Genomic DNA, 20698 nt, shown 5'->3' with positions numbered 1-20698 from the left:
TTTTTAATTTAAATTGTCTCTCTAATTTGAATGAATACACTTTAAATCCATTTACAAGGATCTATTGGAGGGCAAGTCTCATGCCAGCAGCCGCGTAATTCCAGCTCCAGTAGCGTCCACTAAAGCTGCTGCAGTTAAAAAGCTGTTATAAGGCTGTCCACCGCAAGGCATCCTACTGCCAGTCCCAGCCCCTATGCCTTGGAGTGCCTCCTGATGCTCTTCACTGAGTATCCCATGGTCCCGAAGCATTTCCTTTGAAAAAATTAAGTGTCCAAACTACAGGTGGTGTAGCTTGCTTAACAGCCGGGATAATCCGCTGACTAGCAGACACTGCTACTAGGCACAAAGTATTTCCTGGGCTAGATGCAGTTAAAAATTTGTAATTAGATACTCTCGTTGGATGCTGAGAAAGCATTCCATAGAGTCTCCTGGCATGCCATATATTATTCTCTTAAAAGATTGGGGTAGGGGTCTAGGGCACCCTTTTACAGCCAAAATCACGGCCCTGTATCACAATACGTCACCTAGGCTGAAGATAAATGGAACTGTAGCACCCTGAGGGCTCGGTTGCTACAGAGGTATTGCACCTCACCCAGAGGTGTGATATCTCACTCTCAGGTAAGGATGGAGTGTGGATCAGGACCCGACATCTGCATGCATTACACCACATTGCCGTGGGGCAGGGCGACCAATATGCCCCTGAGATGGGCACGACAGTCCCTGTCCCTGGCTGGAGTGGGGGGAGGGAACACTGAGGAAGGGGAACCCTGTAGTGCAGGAGCAGGGAGGAAGAAGTTCCTGGGTGCATTGAGAAGGGAGTATAAAAGGTGGGCACCATCTTAGTTCAGTGCAGAGAGGTCTGAGCAGAAGTGACAGGGAGCAGGGGCTCTGCATGAGCTCTGCTCCGGAGGCAGGCCTAGTAACAGAGGCCCAGGCCTGGAAGAGGGAGAAGGAAGGAAGAGGAGCGGAGAAGGCTCCAGGAATGAGGAACGAAGGGATCCCAGGGGTGCGGACGGGCGAGTCGCCACTGCACGCCCGAATCCACCTGCGTGGAGGGGTCAGGCCAAAGGGGGAGACCGGTCCCCAAAACTAGTGGAGGCGGGAAATGACCCTCAGCTAGAAACCAGAGGCTGTGACATTTTATGTGGCGCAGCCCCTCGCTACACCTGCTAGGAAGGCACCACATAGGGTCAGGGAAACTGGAGCCAAGTTTACCAAGAGGAGGCCCGAGGCAGCCGGACAGAAGGGTTGGTAAGAAAGGCCAGACAAAGGACACACAAAGGGGGTCCTGTGAAGCGCTCCAAAGTTATCTGGGAGTTGTCTGAGCCCCTCACCTAGTGAGCACAGTACGAAGTGGGCAGCCGTTACCTGCAGATGTGGTCTGGATAATAAGAACTGTGACTAAAGGCCCTGGACTACATCACTGACTCCGTGTCGTTACTGCTGCGACCCTGCACCATCACCCCCATCCTCTGCATACACTGCCCTGAGGCTATACTCCTCCCGTGGGGAGTTATGCTACGCTCTGCTGCACCCACAACACCAGCCTCAGCAGTCTGCCCTGCAGCGGCAGTTCACTCTGACCGCAATCCACGGGTAGCATAGTCGGACATTTAAACATCAAAACCACATAAATTGTTCCTCCACTAGTTTGACGGACCTGAGCCACGGAACCGGGTCGCCGCCACGGAGACTACAACCACCAGCATCCACCAAAAAGGGTCCGGCTCCGGGTGTCCCAAGGCCCAGGGGGCGCATCAGAACATTTTCATCACCTTTCATAATCACCAATGGGACAAGACAGGGATGTCCTCTGTCCCCTCTCTTATACATCCTAGTGATGGAGCACCTGCTCTCATCAATTCGCCATAACCCCAAAATTAGGTGGATTGAGGTGGGAGGCACCGAGTACAAGTGCTCTCTATTTGCTGATGATGTCCTAGTATATATCACTCAATCACATATATCCATCCCTGCTGTTATGGCTGAAATAGATCACTTTGTTACATGGTCAAATTTTAAAATCAATGCAGCGAAGTCTGAGGCCCTCGATGTCTCCCTCCCCAAATCCATACAGGATTCCATCCAGTACAACTTTCCCTTTGCCTGGCCCTCACAGGGTATCAAATACTTAGGAATTCCTATTCATAGAGACCTCTCCCATCTATGTTATCTTAATTTTGGGCCCTTTATTGAACAACTCCATACAGACCACGGTTGGCAAGTTAGAACTGTAAGATTCACTACGTGAACCCCGGGTGTTTTATTGAAAAGCACATGTACACTGTGTTCCAAATTATTATGCAAAAAGTGTTTAGGAGTGATAAGGGAAGAATTTGTTTGTTTGTCAGTTAAACTCATTGATGGTGATGTGTGTCAGGGCTCTTTATATCACTGTAAGCAATTGCAGACACCTGTGCTAATTAGTTTGGCAGGTGTGTCCAATGAAAGGCAAGACTACTTAAGAAGGCTGTCCCACATTATTAAGCAGCCTACATTTTCTGCCAAAATGGGAAAGAAAAAGGATGTGTCGGCTGCTGAGAAGCAACAAATTGTGGAGTGTTTAGGTCAAGGCATGACTACAATCAACATTGTGCGATGATCAGGATGAAGTGTCTTGGCAATCAAGAAGTATGTAGCTGATTCACAGTACACACGTGTGCGTGCTGATAAGGGCAAATTGAGGACTCTTTCCTACAGGCAATTACGTCAGGTTAAAAGAGCAGCGGCAAAAAAGCCTTGTCATAGCAGCAGACAAGTTTTTGAAGCTGCTGGTGCCTCCAACATCCCCCGAACAACAAGATGCAGGGTCCTTCAGAGGTTTGCAGCTGTGCATACGCCATCCTGTCGACCTCCTCTATCCACTTCACACAAGCAGAAACGGCTCCATTGGGCCAAACATTACATGAAGACTGATTTCAAAACTGTTTTGTTCACGGATGAGTGCCGTGCAACGCTCGATGTTCCAGATGGATGGAGTGGAGGATGGCTGGTTGATGGACACCCCACGCAAACATGGCTACAGCGCCAACAAGGAGGAGGTGGAGTAATGTTTTGGGCTGGAATCATGGGGAGAGAGATTGTCGGCCCCTTTAGGATCCCTGAAGGGGTAAAGATGAACTCCATAATGTATGTGGAGTTTCTCAAACAGCACTTCCTGCCATGGTTCAAGAAGAAGAACTGTGTATTCCACAGCAACATCATTTTCATGCATGATAATGTACCGTCTCATGCTGCATATAACACATCTGCATCTCTGGCTGATATGGGCATAAAAGGGGACAAACTTATGGTGCGACCCCCATGCTCCCCTGACATCTACCCCATTCAGAACCTCTGGAGCATCATCAAAGGAGTGTCTATGATGGCGGGAGGCAGTTCACATTTAAGCAACAGCTCTGGGAGGGTATTCTGTCCTCATGCAAAACAATTGAAGCAGAAACCATCCAAAACCTGACAAATTCAATGGACGAGAGAGTTCAGAAGCTCCTTTCGAACAAGGGGTCCTATGTGCAAATGTAACACCACCTAGAATAAAGTTTTGAGTTGAAAACTGTTTGATTTCAGTTTCTAATAACCTGCTAATGCTTATAATTTCAAAAATTACCATTTTTTTGGTCTTTATTAAAATTAAAAGGTTGATCGAAGAGTGTGGGGGATCTAAGAGTGTGGCAACCCAGTAGTCAGGATTACTTCGAATTCTGACAATCTGAGGGTCATGTTGCAGGTAGTGCAGCAAGAAGGCACTTATGTGTCTTGCGCATCTCGGAGCCCCAAAATTATTTTCCGGGCTAGATGCAGCTAAAAATGATTATTAATTTTAAATCTGGTGGAGCTTAGTATAGATGGCCTAATAGAATCAGTACTGCACACTGCTACAAAGCCCAAATTATTTTCCAGTCAAGATACAGATAAACATGATTAGTAATTTGAAAGCTTAAAATGGTGGGTGAGGTGATTTTAACCAATCATCAAGCTTTTACTCTCCCCAGGATGACACAGGGGTGGAAAAGTCGTTTCGGATCCATGATTTGTTCATCTTTATAAACGTGTGTCTGTCTACATTATCAGTGGAGAGCCGCGTGCGCTTATCTGTCAGCACACCACCAGCAGCGCTGAACACACGTTCAGACAGAACGCTGGCTGCGGGGCATGACAAGATCTCCAAGGCGTAAGTGGCTAGCTCTGGCCATTTATCCAGATTGGAAGCGCAAAAAGAGCAAGGGTCCAGTGACACAATCATGACTTCAATGTTTACTTGGAGATACTCCTGTACCATTGTCTCTAGGCGTTGACTATGTGTCAGACTTCTTGTCTCCTGTGGCCTTGCAAAGGATGGGCTAAAAAAGTGGTGAAATGATTCCGCAAAATTGATGTTACCAGCAGATACTGTGTTTCTGTTACGGTTTGAGTGCTGAACACTCGACGGTCCCACGGTTGGCAAGTTGGAACTGTGAGATTCAGTACGTGCACCACTGGTGTTTTGTGGAAAAGCACATGTAAGATTCTGCAACAGTCTCTGCTGATACTCCTGCATGCGTGCATCCCTTTCTATGGCAGGAATAATTTCTGCAAATTTACTTTGGTACCGGGGATCTAACAGTGTGGCAACCCAGTAGTCAGGATTATTTCTAATTCTCACAATTCGAGGGTCATGTTGCAGGTAGTGCAGCAAGAAGGCACTCATGTGTGTTGCGCATCCAGGAGCACCAAGTCCCTGTTGTGTTGGTGGCGAGGTAACAATCATCTTCCTTCCTTTGTCCTCTCCCCCCATCCTCTCACAACAGAAATGTGATCAAGGTCTCCCTCATCTGATGAGTCTTCCATCAGTTCGTCCTCCACTTCTTCCTGGGTTCCTGCACCTTCCTCACTAGTTTGGCTGCTACCATGCGCCCTGGTAAAACCATCTCCCCCACCCTCACATGCCTGCCGCCTTGGTGCTGCCGACCGTCTGGACCTTGCAGATGTTAGCCCTTCCGCATACAACTCCTCCTCCTCTACTTCCTCCACCTCCTCTTGTGCCACCACCTGACTCCGAATTCTGTTTAACATGTGCTCCAGCATGTAAATCACCGGAATAGTCATGCTGATAATGGCATCGTCAGCACTAAACATCTTCGTCGCCATTTCAAAACTGTGCAGAAGGGTGCATAGGTCCCTGATCTGAGACCACTCCTCCAGCGTGATTTGCCCCACCTCTGGATCTCGTTGGCCCAGGCTATACGTCAGAACGTATTGCACCAGGGCTTGTCGGTGCTGCCACAGTCGCTGCAACATGTGCAGAGCGGAATTCCACCGGGTAGGCACATCGCATTTTAGCCGGTGAAGTGGCAGGCCCAACGACTTCTGTAGAGATGTAAGTCGCTGAGCTGCGGGATGCGAACGGCGGAAGTGAGCACACAGCGACCGTGCCCTCTGCAGAAGGCCATCTAGTTCGGGATAGTGGACTAAAAATTGCTGGACAACCAGGTTCAACACGTGAGCCATACAAGGCACGTGTGTGACATTGCCCCGGCGAAGGGCCGCACCCAGGTTTGCAGCATTGTCGCACACGGCCTTCCCTGGTTTCAGGTCCAGTGGAGACAACCATTCATGAAATTGGTTCTCCAGAGCTGACCACAACTCCTCAGCTGTGTGACTCACATTTCCCAGACATTTCAAAGTAAAAACCACCTGATGACGTTGAGCCCTACTGCCAGCATAGTAAGGAGGTGTGCAGGATCCCTTCTGCGCAGTTAGAAAGCTTGTGGCATGACCAGACAGGCTTTGGGTGCAGGTGGAGGACCGAGAAGAGGTTGAGGAGGCAGAAGCAGTGGAGGAACTTTGAGATAAAGAGGATTGACGTACAACTCGTGGGGACGGCAAGACTTGGACAGCAGCCCATTGTCCTGCTGTCACCATAGTTACCCAGTGCCCAGTCAGCGACATGTAACGCCCCTGTCCATGCCTACTCGTCCAAGTGTCTGTGGTGAAATGCACCCTGTCACACACAGAGTTTCTCAAAGAAGTGGTGATGTTGTGTGCGACATGATGGTGGAGCGCAGGCACACCTTTCTTTGAGAAGTAGTGCCGACTGGGAATCTGGTACTGGGGCACTGCGACGGACATAAGGTCTCGAAAATCCTCTGTGTCCACCAGGCGGAAAGGCAGCATTTCTGTAGCCAAGTGCTTGCAGATGGTGAAATTCAACCTCTTAGCTTTCTCATGGCAAGGAGGAAATGGTCTTTTACTTGTCCACATCTGAGGGACCGAGGGCTGGCTATTGTGCTTAGACGGGGTTGATAAGGGTATCCCCGGCAAACTGCCAGTCTGTGAGGAAGATGCAGGCGGACATGTTAGGTTGCCTTGATCCAAAGGTGGTGCTATCGATGTCGGACTGCGCTCAACACCAGCTGGTGTTACCACCTCCAAAGAAAATGATGACCTGCCAATCACACTGGCTGTTGCGGGTAAAGAGGTGGCAGGTCTGCGCCCCAAAACAGGTGTGACTGCTGTCCCCCCAGTCACAGAGGATGAAGAGGCCGCGGATGCACAAAATATGGCAGACGGTGGTTGGCCCGGCCAGCTAGGCCGCATTGTAGCACAGTGAACTTCCCACTACAACTTATGCTTCATGTCCATGTGCCGGTTCATGCATGAAGTACTCAAACTATGTATTTTTTGGCCTCTACTTAGCTTTTGCTGACAAATGTTACAGATAACACGAGTTGGGTCATCTTTATCGATTTGAAAAAATGCCCAGGCTATGCAAGGCTTAGCACCCATGCGACCTGAAGAGCCACCACGACTTGTGGTGAGAGGCAGAGTTGTGTTTGAGGATGCAGTTGTTGACGTGCTTCCAGTACTACGTCTCTGTCCAGGAAGGCGCAACCTGACCTCGTCGTTACTAGCATTCTCCTCCACCTCCTCTGCTGACCTCATCTCTTGGCTGACTGTGGGTTGACAGTGAGTGGGACCTCCAACCTCATCATCATCACCCTGTGCGCTATCACACCCGTCGTCCTCAGAGCCAACCTGTTCCTGCCCTGACAAAAAACTAAAGTTGTCGCTCCAATCAGGTATTTGAGTCTCATCATCGTCTTCCTCATTGTCTCCACCAACAGGAGTTACAGTTTGGGAATGAGGGTCTACATTATGGTCAGAACCTTCAGCGTCTGGTCCTGGATCCGACTCATAAAGATTCGGGGCATCAGTGCAGATCATTTCCTCGTCTGGATTCACAGAAGCTCTGGAGCCGACCTCTGATTCCCAGGCTATAGTATGAGTAAACAGCTCTGCAGACTCAACCATCTGTTCAACCTCATACTCAGACGGGCAGCTGGAGATTTGGGAGCTGTGAGGAAGCAAGTGCGATTGGGGTGACACCTGTGAGGACTGGAGTATTTGTGATGTTGAAGTTGATGTGAAGGAAAGCCCACTTAAAGGAACACTTGATATCCGTTGAAGCACCTGCTGTTTTTGTGCCTCATCTTTAATTTGTAGCGATTGGCATGGCCGTAAGAAAGGGATCTTATCACATTGTCCGCTAAAAGAAGTAGACATTTTAGTTTGGCTGGAAGATGGTCTTTCTTCTGCAGATGTTACTGTTGCTTTAACATCTACCCCACGGACACAACTTTTTTTCCCCTTCCCAACACGCCTATTCCCCTTTCCACCAGCAGCAGGCCTTTTTCCACTCATTTTGGTGGTTAACTAATTCACAACACTGGAGTTGTTTGCACAAAAAAACTATGGATGGGAACCGAGCAGAGCTGAGTGGCCAAACTGTGGTATTAGGCCAAAACTATTGGCTGGGTTAGATGCAGAAAAAAATTATATTCAATTTGCAACCTGATGGAGGTTAGTATAGATGGACTAATAGAACAAGTCCCACACACTGCTAGAAGCCCAAATATTTTTTCAGAGCTAGATGCAGAAACAAATTATATTCAATTTGCAACCTGATGGAGGTCAATATAGATGGACTAATAGACCAAGTCCCACATACTGCTAGAAGGCCAAATATTTTTTCAGAGCTAGATGCAGACAAAAAAATATTTTTAATTTGCAACCTTATGGAGGTCAGTATAGATGGACTAATAGAACAAGTCCCACACACTGCTAGAAGGCCAAATTTTTTTTCAGAGCTAGATGCAGAAAAATATTATATTCAATTTGCAACCTGATGGAGGTCAGTATAGATAGACTAATAGACCAAGTCCCACACACTGCTAGAAGCCCAAATATTTTTTCAGAGCTAGATGCAGAAACAAATTATATTCAATTTGCAACCTGATGGAGGTCAGTATAGATGGACTAATAGAACAAGTCCCACACACAGCTAGAAGCCTAAATATTTTTTCAGAGGTAGATGCAGAAAAAAATTATATTTAGCTTGCAACCTGATGGAGGTCAGTATAGATGGACTAATAGAACAAGTCCCACACACTGCTAGAAGGACAAATATTTTTTCAGAGCTAGATGCAGAAAAAAATTATATTCAATTTGCAACCTGATGGAGGTCAATATAGATGGACTAATAGACCAAGTCCCACACACTGCTAGAAGGCCAAAAATTTTTTCAGAGCTAGATGCGGACAAAAAAATATTTTTAATTTGCAACCTGATAGAGGTCAGTATAGATTGACTAATAGAACAAGTCCCACACACTGGTAGAAGCCCAAATATTTTTTCAGAGCTAGATGCAGACAAAAAATTATTTTGAATTTGCAATCTGATGGAGGTCAGTATAGATGGACTAGTAGAACAAGTCCCACACACTGCTAGAAGGACAAATATTTTTTCAGAGCTAGATGCAGAAAAAAATTATATTCAATTTGCAACCTGATGGAGGTCTGTATGGATGGGCTTATAGAACAAGTCCCACACACAGCTAGAAGACCAAATATTTTTTCAGAGGTAGATGCAGAAAAAAATTATATTCAGTTTGCAACCTGATGGAGGTCAGTATAGATGGACTAATAGAACAAGTCCCACACACTGCTAGAAGGCCAAATATTTTTTCAGAGCTAGATGCAGAAACAAATTATATTCAATTTGCAACCTGATGGAGGTCAGTATAGATGGACTAATAGAACAAGTCCCACACACAGCTAGAAGCCTAAATATTTTTTCAGAGGTAGATGCAGAAAAAAATTATATTCATTTTGCAACCTGATGGAGGTCAGTATAGATGGACTAATAGAACAAGTCCCACACACTGCTAGAAGGCCAAATATTTTTTCAGAGCTAGATGCAGACAAAAAAGTATTTTGAATTTGCAACCTGATGGAGGTCAGTATAGATGGACTAGTAGAATAAGTCCCACACACTACTAGAAGGACAAATATTTTTTCAGAGCTAGATGCAGAAAAAAATTATATTCAATTTGCAACCTGATGGAGGTCAATATAGATCGACTAATAGACCAAGTCCCACACACTGCTAGAAGGCCAAATATTTTTTCAGAGCTAGATGCAGACAAAAAAATATTTTTAATTTGCAACCTGATAGAGGTCAGTATAGATGGACTAATAGAACAAGTCCCACACACTGCTAGAAGCCCAAATATTTTTTCAGAGCTAGATGCAGACAAAAAATTATTTTGAATTTGCAATCTGATGGAGGTCAGTATAGATGGACTAGTAGAACAAGTCCCACACACTGCTAGAAGGACAAATATTTTTTCAGAGTCAGATGCAGAAAAAAATTATATTCAATTTGCAACCTGATGGAGGTCAGTATAGATGGGCTTATAGAACAAGTCCCACACACTGCTAGAAGGCCAAATATTTTTTCAGAGGTAGATGCATAAAAAAATTATATTCAGTTTGCAACCTGATGGAGGTCAGTACAGATGGACTAACAGAACAAGTCCCACACACTGCTAGAAGCCCAAATATTTTTTCAGAGGTAGATGCAGAAAAAATTATATTCAGTTTGCAACATGATGGAGGTCAGTATAGATGGACTAATAGAACAAGTCCCACACACAGCTAGAAGCCCAAATATTTTTTCAGAGGTAGATGCAGAAAAAAATTATATTCAGTTTGCAACCTGATGGAGGTCAGTATAGATGGACTAATAGAACAAGTCCCACACACTGCTAGAAGGCCAAATATTTTTTCAGAGCTAGATGCAGACAAAAAAGTATTTTGAATTTGCAACCTGATGGAGGTCAGTATAGATGGACTAGTAGAATAAGTCCCACACACTACTAGAAGGACAAATATTTTTTCAGAGCTAGATGCAGAAAAAAATTATATTCAATTTGCAACCTGATGGAGGTCAATATAGATCGACTAATAGACCAAGTCCCACACACTGCTAGAAGGCCAAATATTTTTTCAGAGCTAGATGCAGACAAAAAAATATTTTTAATTTGCAACCTGATAGAGGTCAGTATAGATGGACTAATAGAACAAGTCCCACACACAGCTAGAAGCCCAAATAATTTTTCAGAGCTAGATGCAGAAAATAATTATATTCAATTTGCAACCTGATGGAGGTCAGTATAGATGGACTAATAGAACAAGTCCCACACACAGCTAGAAGCCCAAATAATTTTTCAGAGGTAGATGCAGAAAAAAATTATATTCAGTTTGCAACCTGATGGAGGTCAGTATAGATGGACTAATGGAACAAGTCCCACACACTGCTAGAAGGCCAAATATTTTTTCAGAGATAGATGCAGAAAAATATTATATTCAATTTGCAACCTGATGGAGGTCAGTATAGATGGAGCAATATACCAAGTCCCACACACTGCTAGATGCCCAAATATTTTTTCAGAGCTAGATGCAGAAACAAATTATATTCAATTTGCAACCTGATAGAGGTCAGTATAGATGGACTAATAGAACAAGTCCCACACAGAGCTAGAAGCCCAAATATTTTTTCAGAGGTAGATGCAGAAAAAAATTATATTCAGTTTGCAACCTGATGGAGGTCAGTATAGATGGGCTAATAGAACAAGTCCCACACACTGCTAGATGGCCAAATATTTTTTCAGAGCTAGATGCAAACAAAAAAATAATTTGAATTTGCAACCTGATGGAGGTCAGTATAGATGGACTAGTATAACAAGTCCCACACACTGCTAGATGGACAAATATTTTTTCAGAGCTAGATGCAGAAAAAAATTATATTCAATTTGCAACCTGATGGAGGTCAGTATAGATGGGCTAATAGAACAAGTCCCACACACAGCTAGAAGCCCAAATATTTTTTCAGAGGTAGATGCAGAAAAAAATTATATTCAGTTTGCAACCTGATGGAGGTCAGTATAGATGGACTAATAGAACAAGTCCCACACACTGCTAGAAGGCAAAATATTTTTTCAGAGCTAGATGCAGAAAAATATTATATTCAATTTGCTACCTGATGGAGGTCAGTATAGATGGACTAATAGACCAAGTCCCACACACTGCTAGAAGCCCAAATATTTTTTCAGAGCTAGATGCAGAAAAAAATTATATTCAATTTGCAACCTGATGGAGGTCAGTATAGATGGACTAATAGAACAAGTCCCACACACAGCTAGAAGCCCAAATATTTTTTCAGAGGTAGATGCAGAAAAAAATTATATTCAGTTTGCAACTTGATGGAGGTCAGTATAGATGGACTAATAGAAAAAGTCCCACACACTGCTAGGAGGCCAAATATTTTTTCAGAGCTAGATGCAGACAAAAAATTATTTTGAATTTGCAACCTGATGGAGGTCAGTATAGATGGACTAGTAGAACAAGTCCCACACACTGCTAGAAGGACAAATATTTTTCAGAGCTAGATGCAGAAAAAAATTATATTCAGTTTGCAACCTGATGGAGGTCAGTATAGATGGACTAATGGAACAAGTCCCACACACTGCTAAAAGGCCAAATATTTTTTCAGAGATAGATGCAGAAAAATATTATATTCAATTTGCAACCTGATGGAGGTCAGTATAGATGGAGCAATATACCAAGTCCCACACACTGCTAGATGCCCAAATATTTTTTCAGAGCTAGATGCAGAAACAAATTATATTCAATTTGCAACCTGATAGAGGTCAGTATAGATGGACTAATAGAACAATTCCCACACACAGCTAGAAGCCCAAATATTTTTTCAGAGGTAGATGCAGAAAAAAATTATATTCAGTTTGCAACCTGACGGAGGTCAGTATAGATGGGCTAATAGAACAAGTCCCACACACTGCTAGAAGGCCAAATATTTTTTCAGAGCTAGATGCAAACAAAAAAATATTTTGAATTTGCAACCTGATGGAGGTCAGTATAGATGGACTAGTAGAACAAGTCCCACACACTGCTAGATGGACAAATATTTTTTCAGAGCTAGATGCAGAAAAAAATCATATTCAATTTGCAACCTGATGGAGGTCAGTATAGATGGACCAATAAAACAATTCCCACACACAGCTAGAAGCCCAAATATTTTTTCAGAGGTAGATGCCGAAAAAAATTATATTCAGTTTGCAACCTGATGGAGGTCTGTATAGATGGATAAATAGAACAAGTCCCACATACAGCTAGAAGCCCAATATTTTTTCAGAGGTAGATGCAGAAAAAAAATATATTCAGTTTGCAACCTGATGGAGGTCAGTATAGATGGACTAATAGAGAAAGTCCCACACACTGCTAGAAGGCCAAATATTTTTTCAGAGCTAGATGCAGACAAAAAATTATTTTTAATTTGCAACCTGATGGAGGTCAGTATAGATGGACTAATAGAGAAAGTCCCACACACTGCTAGAAGGCCAAATATTTTTTCAGAGCTGGATGCAGATAAAAATTATTTTTAATTTGCAACCTGATGGAGGTCAGTATAGATGGACTAATAGAGAAAGTCCCACACACTGCTAGAAGGCCACATATTTTTTCAGAGCTAGATGCAGAAAAAAATTATATTCAGTTTGCAAACCTGATGGAGGTCAGTATAGATGGACTAATATAACAAGTCCCACACACAGCTAGAAGCCCAAATATTTTTTCAGAGGTAGATGCAGATAAAAATTATATTCAGTTTGCAACCTGATGGAGGTCTGTATAGATGGACTAATAGAACAAGTCCCACACACAGCTAGAAGCCCAATATTTTTTCAGAGGTAGATGCAGAAAAAAAATATATTCAGTTTGCAACCTGATGGAGGTCAGTATAGATGGACTAATAGAGAAAGTCCCACATACTGCTAGAAGGCCAAATATTTTTTCAGAGCTAGATGCAGAAAAAAATTATATTCAGTTTGCAACCTGATGGAGGTCAGTATAGATGGACTAATAGAACAAGTCCCACACACTGCTAGAAGCCCAAATATTTTTTCAGAGCTAGATGCAGAAAAAAATTATATTCAATTTGCAACCTGATGGAGGTCAGTATAGATGGACTAATAGAATGATGCTATGCCCAAAACATTTTACTTCACTAGGTGCAATAAAAAAATTGGTATTCTATACACAGGTGGTATATCTTGCAACACAGATAGGCTACTCCACTGACTAACACACTCTGCAATAGGCCAAAAAGGATTAGCTTTGCTAGATTCAGCCAAATGCTGTGAAAAAAACTTGCACAGCACTGCACAGACCTGCCTGGCAAAAACTGATAGGAACTGATGTAACCTAGTCCTGAAAAGGACTGCAATTACAATTAGTCTTTACTCCCACAATCTATCTATTTAAGAGCACAGATCTGCCTGATAAAAGTCGTAGGAAATGCTGTAACCTAGTCCTTAAAAGGACTGCAATCACAACTATTCCCTACTCCCAAGCTATCTGTAGATTTGTGCGAAAATTGGCTTGAAATTAACAAGGTATAGCGCACACAGCAACAGCGGTGCCGTCTAACACGCAGCTGCAGCAGTGAGAAAATGGTGGCGACGGGGAAAATGGCTTGGTCTTATAGGGCAAGGACATGTGACATACACTGCCAATGACACATGCCCTTGCTTGTGTGAAAAAAGCACTTCGCTCCGTGTGTGCGCTGCTGATAGGCTGACAGATTGCACCTCCCCACTGTAAATGCGGGAAAGAGAAAAAAAAATGGAGATCTTCATTATTCCTGCAGAGTTCCATCCCCTGCCCCTCCCCCCACCCCGCTGTACACTCAAACTGCGTATTAACATTAATTTTCATCATTACTGAGAAAAAATCCAGTTATGATTTTGGTGCACGAACAGTTATCGAACATAACCTCAAACAGCCAAATTTTTCTCAAATCGTTCATGTTCGCCGAACGGCTCGAACACCGCCCAAAACAGCTCGAATTTGAGATTGGCGAACAGTTCGAGTAGAACAACGCTCATCTCTACTGTTCACATTTAAAAAAAATTAGGACCTAAGACCACCATTTCCGTGTTCTACAGATTGGAGATGGTGGAGTTCAACCTTTTAGCTTTGTCATGTGTAGGAGTAAACAATATTTTACGTGACCACAACTGCGGGACTGAGGGCTGGCTGCAGTGCTGAGAGACGACGGAGTATGGTGAAATGGACAAACTGCTAAACCCTGAGTGAGGTGCAGGCTGAGATGCTACGCTTGATTGAGAAACATGTGGTGTGCTCAGTGAAACAAGCACAGCAGGTATGTCCGGTCCTGTTACAGCTGACAGGCTCTCACTCAGCCTGACTGGAGTGGGTATACAACCGTAGGTTCTGCGGTTGGAGACCAGCATGACAATACTTGGTGCGGTAATAGAGGAGGAGGAAGAAGCAACAGATGCATTTGATGGGGGCGGCTGATGGTTGTTTTTTGAAAACCAATTTTGAGTTAATCATGTTTGTGAACCCCTTTGTGGAGAACAATATCTGCATCAAATAATTAATTTCACTAAAGTATAATTATATTAATAGATGGAGACCAAAACTTCTTCCACTACAGCCAATCCAGGAGATGGAGACCTAACCAGGAGTGTTCACATTTCCCAAAATTAGGGCCTAACACCAACAAAGTGGCTTCAATTTCACTAAAGTAGAAGTAGTATAATGGGGACCGACAACTCTCCCACTACAGCCAACCCAACAGATGGAGACCCAATCAAGGTTCTCCACATTTCCAAAAATTAGTGGCAGACACCAGCCAAGTGGCATCAATTTCACTACAATAGAAATTGTAGAATTAGGAACCAAAACCTCTTCTACTACAGCTAACCCAGCAGATGGAGACTCAATCAGGAGTGCACCATCCTCTCCAGTCGTTCACCTTGTGTCAGACTTGTACTCTGCAGTGCAGGTGCACGAGCTGGTCTAAAACATGTGTGAAAGGACTAACAGAAATTGCTTCTGCCACTTACACTACTGCTGCTGCTAATATTTTGGCGTTGACGAATTGACGTGCCAGAGGTTGGAAGTGTAGAGCTTTGATGAACCCAGTGTGCCTCACTGCTGCCTTGGGGAAAACGTATCTTAAGGTTATGTAAAAGCATGTTTCAATACTCCAGCATTCGCGAGTCCCTATCCAGGGCGGGAAGCGTCTGGCAAAATTTACTCTTATAACATGGATCTAACAGAGTGGCAACCCAATAGGCAGCTCTATTTCGAATCATAACTATACGGGGATCATGTTGCAGATAGTGCAGCAAGAGTGCACTCATATGTCGAGCTCTTTCATGAGGTTCAAGCCCATGCTGTGTTGGTGGCTGGGTAATTCTGATTCTTGTTTCCTCCGTCCCATCCCGCCAAGCACGAACAGAGAGGGGATGATTCTCCTCTTCATGTTCTGACTGTTGCTCACCCATTACCTCTTCCTCTTCCATTTGTTCCTCACCTTCACTAACACCTTCACTATCAGTTTTTCTGGTATCACCAACCCCCCATCGATTGCAGTGAACCACCCTCCTACCTTCAAATGTCCCCTAGTGTATGACGTTAGTAACAGAAGAACATATTTTTTTAGTGTGGATGAGGCCTGTATAACATAGAATATATGCTCCAAGATATTTCAAACTCAGATCTAGCCTGCTGTATCACGTTAGTCACAGCAAAAAATAGACTTTTTTACTCTGCATACCACTGAATTTCACCACCACTAAAGGAATAGGTGGCTTTTATAGCAGAGTGTAACATGTTTGTGACAGAAAAAAATATTTTGTGGACTCTGCCTAGCAAGACAAAAAAAATCTATTTGTTTTACCTGAAAACATCTGAACTTAAACGCCACTCTTTTAGAAGAGTGTATCATGTTTGCAATACAAAAAAATCTGTTTTAATGTGCATACAGCTGAATTTCACCCACCAAAAAATGACAAACTGGGCTAACACAGCTTGCACTATCACATTAGCAAATGAAAAAAAAGTTTTTTTGTGCTTTGCAGACAGTTGAATTTCAATTCCACAAAATCAAAAAGTGGCCTACAAGAGCTTGCTTGCTTTATCACATTAGCAAGTGCAAAAATAGATTGAAGGTTTACTCCTGCATACTGAAGAACTGTGGGCTAATTTCATCAGGCAGAGCCATCTGGGCTTCCCCATCATGCCCTGCAGCTATCACATCAAATGGTCTAATGCAGTCAATCAGTAGGCTATCATAGGCATTATAAAAGATGGGGGTAGCCAAGGAGCACCATTTTAGGATTGTACAAGGTAGGGATAGGTAGTCAGAAATCACAAGTCATTCAATTTAGGGATAGAAAAAGGGGTAATTTGGTTGTGGTGTTCTACTTTCAATGCTCAAGCAGAATGAAAATGAAAGTGCTAGTCTCAATCTGTGAATAATAATCCAAAGACTCAAGTGAAATACAGGGAAGTCCTATGACTCTATATTCACTCAGTGAGACTGTTACTAGATGAATATGATATACACCGCAGTAACAGTACCTTGATAACACTCTTCTTATTCTTCATACATTAAAAACAAGGAGGGCACTATGAAACCCCTCGGTGCCATTTTTGCAACTAAAACATAATCTTGAATCCAAGGATGTGCCACAGAAAGTGTGTTTCCTGCTTTGCAAGACAGGGAATCCATAAATTTAAATAGAAGTGTTTATCTCACAAAGTGTGTCAGTTGTAAACAATATATATATTTTTTGCAAGCTTAGTTTTTGTAAGAGTCCATAATTAGATCTATAGAGTGATGAGCGAATATGTTCAAAATCCAACCTCCAAACTTAAGTTTAACATGAATGTGGCATATTCGGATAAGTGATCGGAAAGGCGAGCATTTTTACGGCACCGTTCGGCGAATAAGAGCGGGAACATGATTTTGGGGCAACTACAGAGTTTTTAAGTTTTGCTAGCATAGTGCCTGTGTATGATGAGCGGGGGGACATGGTAGATGAGTGGGGGGCTGGTGATAGCTCAGAACAGGTCAGATCAGCGGCATGCTTTTTTTTTTCCTTGTAACTTTGTGAGGAAAGCACGGTTAACCAATCACAGAGCAGGAAGCATCCACACTGTCCAGACACAAGGGCTTCTGCCATTGGCTACTAAAATCACATGTTCTCTCTATAAAAAAAGTGGTCGTTTTCCCTCAGCACCATTATATCCATGTTACTGCTGGAGACAGATGCTGCTCAGTAGTTTGGGAAATGTCACCAATCCTTTTATTTGTCTGATTATCACAAATTGATTGCATAGTATTAGAATTCACAGGTATCTGCATATTTGAGGATTGATCCGCTCAACTCTGCTCAGCAATCCTTATATCTGAAGTATTTAATCAGATAGACAAGGTGAAAAGGAGTGCAAGCTGCCTCTTCTTATCTTTACACCACTTGCATCTCCAGTATTACATTTAAATATCTATTGGGCGCACATCTTCACCCCATGAAGAGGGGAGTAGGGAACATCAAACTGAACATGCTCACAGACACTAATTTTCTGTCAGTGTAACAAGGCATTGGCCATATTTTAATTCTGTAGTGTTTGCCTAGACAATATTGACTGAGATTTGCTAATGTATTTAGGAATTTATTTATATAAATACATTTTAAAGAGTAATAAAACTTTTTGTCGATCGTCAGTATTACAGGATTTGATTTAGCAATACATCTGGTTACCTCAACCATAGCATAGAATATTAAAACAAAATTAAACTGCCAGCAAGAAAATATATGGCCAAATGAGAAATTTAGCATTGCATTTTGTGGGGTTGCATATTTTGAAGGGGTTGCCTCCTTGAGTCTTCATTAGAAGCTACTGGACTGAAATGTAATACAGAATTAATTCTTCCTCAAGAATAAAAATGGGTGATTATAAAAGGTGGTGATCATAAGATAAATCTAAATCTTTTGAGAAATAACTGAATATTTTTTATTAGCTTTATTTATACATAATGTAAATTTAATAAATATATTTCACTGAACTAAGATTAATTCCATAATTTGTTTTATCTTCACAGAAGAAGTATTGGAGTATTCTTCTGTGGACCAAAACCTCTTTCCAAAATACTTAACAGTATGTGCCGTTTGCATTCATCATCTGATCCAAGAGGAGTCCATTTCCATTATAACAAGGAAAGTTTTTAATTCTGTGTTAAAAAAATGTTTTCAGAGCAAAAATATAATTCTCACAAATGTGGGGAAATTTCTTTTTAGACCTCATGTGTCCTAGGTCAAACCTTTACTAAAAAAAAACCCAAAGCATGTGCTGCAAAGAAAAAGGATTCAACTGTATAGCAGTTCTATACTTTTTGTAAAAACAAAAAATTGAAATCCATCATTATATTCCTGTAAGGTAGCCATTTGTATAAATTTACACGAAGTTGATATCCATTAGAATATTTTTTTTAAAGAAATGTATACATTTTAATCTGTCTAGAATGAATAATAGGGCAATAGGGCTGATTCATCAAGCAGTTTTCACTAGAGAGTTGGTGTAAATTAAAACTACTTAAAATGTCGTAATTTTTTTTGTGTAACTCATAGTTCTGCAAAAAATGTAGTGACTTTTATGGTGTTATTACATCAGTTCCATCAACGTTTTGAAAAGTGGGAGAAGCGATGGCAAATTCATAAAAATTTACACAAAGTGGCGTACATTACAACAGATATAAAATGCTAGTCTTGATGAATTGGTCCCTATATTTTATTTCTAACTTTTTAGTGATAAATAAAATGAGCAGGGAAATGTTTCAAAGAATAATTTTTATGTACTTTGTTTTTTTTCTACTTTTTATTTTAGAAATCTGTTTTGTATTTACAATGTAATCCTTGCTAAAGCAAGAAATATTTTTTCTTTTACTCTCATGTCTGATTTACATATACAAATACTGTATAATAAATGTTATCAAATTTGACATTCTTATTTTATCATAGCTCTAGTAGCAGCTCTATGTAATTGTCCTAGGGTGCCAAAACAACATAATACATAAGTACTAATTTTAAGATACTGTATATTCCTGTACAAATGTCAGGATTCTGTGCACAATGTCTGTGTAAGAATTCCAGAATTCAAGTATTTCCTGGAAAAAACTATTTAAATTTCTGAATTATGCATTTCTTTTCTATAAACGGCTTTAGGCTTTATTCATACTCCTTCTGTTGGTTCTTTTAAACCCAGAACATTTTACCTAAAATAAGGCAAATCACCAGTATGTGTATATATATAGTTAGAAGTGCAGGTCAGAGTGGATGCACATAATATTTAAGGTTGTGGTAAGGCTAAGGAGAGGGTACACTTTGGAGAGAGCAGTGTGGTTGGCAGTATGCGGGCATAGTGTGAAGAGGGGGCACGTAATGGATATAGAGAGGGGGCAGCATGAAATGGGGCATACCATTGAGGGCATAGTATGAACTGATATATTTTTATCAGCAGAGGGCATTATTTTGACACTTATTTTTAAGGGCACTGTGTCGGGCTCTGCTGCAGAACATAGGAGAAGATAGAAGACTGCAGAAGCAAGCTGTGGATGTATAAAGTCATCATGGCATTTAGACAAAATGGAGATGCAAAGAAAGAGACAACTCCTAATCAGAGAAAATGTCATCCATAAAGTACCTGGATTTAATTGTTTATTTGTGATAGTGGCTATATCTCATCAGTACTGTGGTTCCTGCATGGTCCACAGTCTGATGATGACTTCTAACAACAACTCCAGTATCTCCTTATCATTCTTAAGGACATACAGGAACTTGAAGGTTCATGCAATGTGATAAGAAATATATATACAGCTTCCAAAAAAGTGCAAAACTTATTGAAGGGAGTAGGATAAAAACATGTCAAAACACAGTATTCATGAAATAATGCACAGACAGAGCAGTAACTCATTTTGAATGCTCATGGCATCCAGACAAAGGACATCATGTGCGTTCGAAACTCGTTGCTGTGTTGTCTGTGCATTATTTCATTTATACCATGTTTTGATACAAAGTTTTTATTCTTCTCCCTTCAATAAATTTTGCACTTTTTTGGTAGCTGGATATATCTTTCTTATCACATTTCATCCCAGCTGGTCCTTCTGATATCCGGGCTTGAGCATGTCTTGAGACGAGGTAAGCTGGTACATTTTTTCTTTTCTAGGTTCAGGCAATACAATTGTATATGGGGCTGACTTGACATTACAATTGATTGCTGTACTAAGCTTGGCACTGTATTCATGTACTGATGGTGGTTCTGGGGACATTTTCATGTACTGATGATGGCTCTGGTGATACATTCATTTACCAATAGTAGTTATGGTGATGTATTCATGTACTGAATGTGATTCTGGTGACATATTTATTTACTGATTGATCTGGTGCCATATTCATGTACTATTGATAGTTCTGGTGACATTACAATTA

General features: G+C 41.9%; 1 protein-coding gene across 1 annotated transcript in view; it reads left to right on the top strand.

Moving 5' to 3' along the window:
* NOX3 (NADPH oxidase 3) overlaps positions 1 to 18502 on the top strand; it is a 474423-nt gene extending 455921 nt beyond the window's left edge. The window contains exon 12 of the mRNA XM_073673353.1: positions 18316 to 18502. Coding sequence (XP_073529454.1) covers positions 18316 to 18442 — 127 coding nt within the window. The 3' untranslated portion in view covers positions 18443 to 18502. The remainder of the gene's footprint in view (positions 1 to 18315) is intronic.
* Positions 18503 to 20698: the final 2196 nt, after the last annotated feature.

The sequence above is a fragment of the Phyllobates terribilis genome, unplaced genomic scaffold (assembly GCF_046119375.1).
Source record: "Phyllobates terribilis strain yellow unplaced genomic scaffold, ASM4611937v1 Scaffold_3__8_contigs__length_932513732, whole genome shotgun sequence".
NCBI lineage: Eukaryota > Metazoa > Chordata > Amphibia > Anura > Dendrobatidae > Phyllobates > Phyllobates terribilis.
This window is presented reverse-complemented; position numbering and strand designations above follow the sequence as displayed.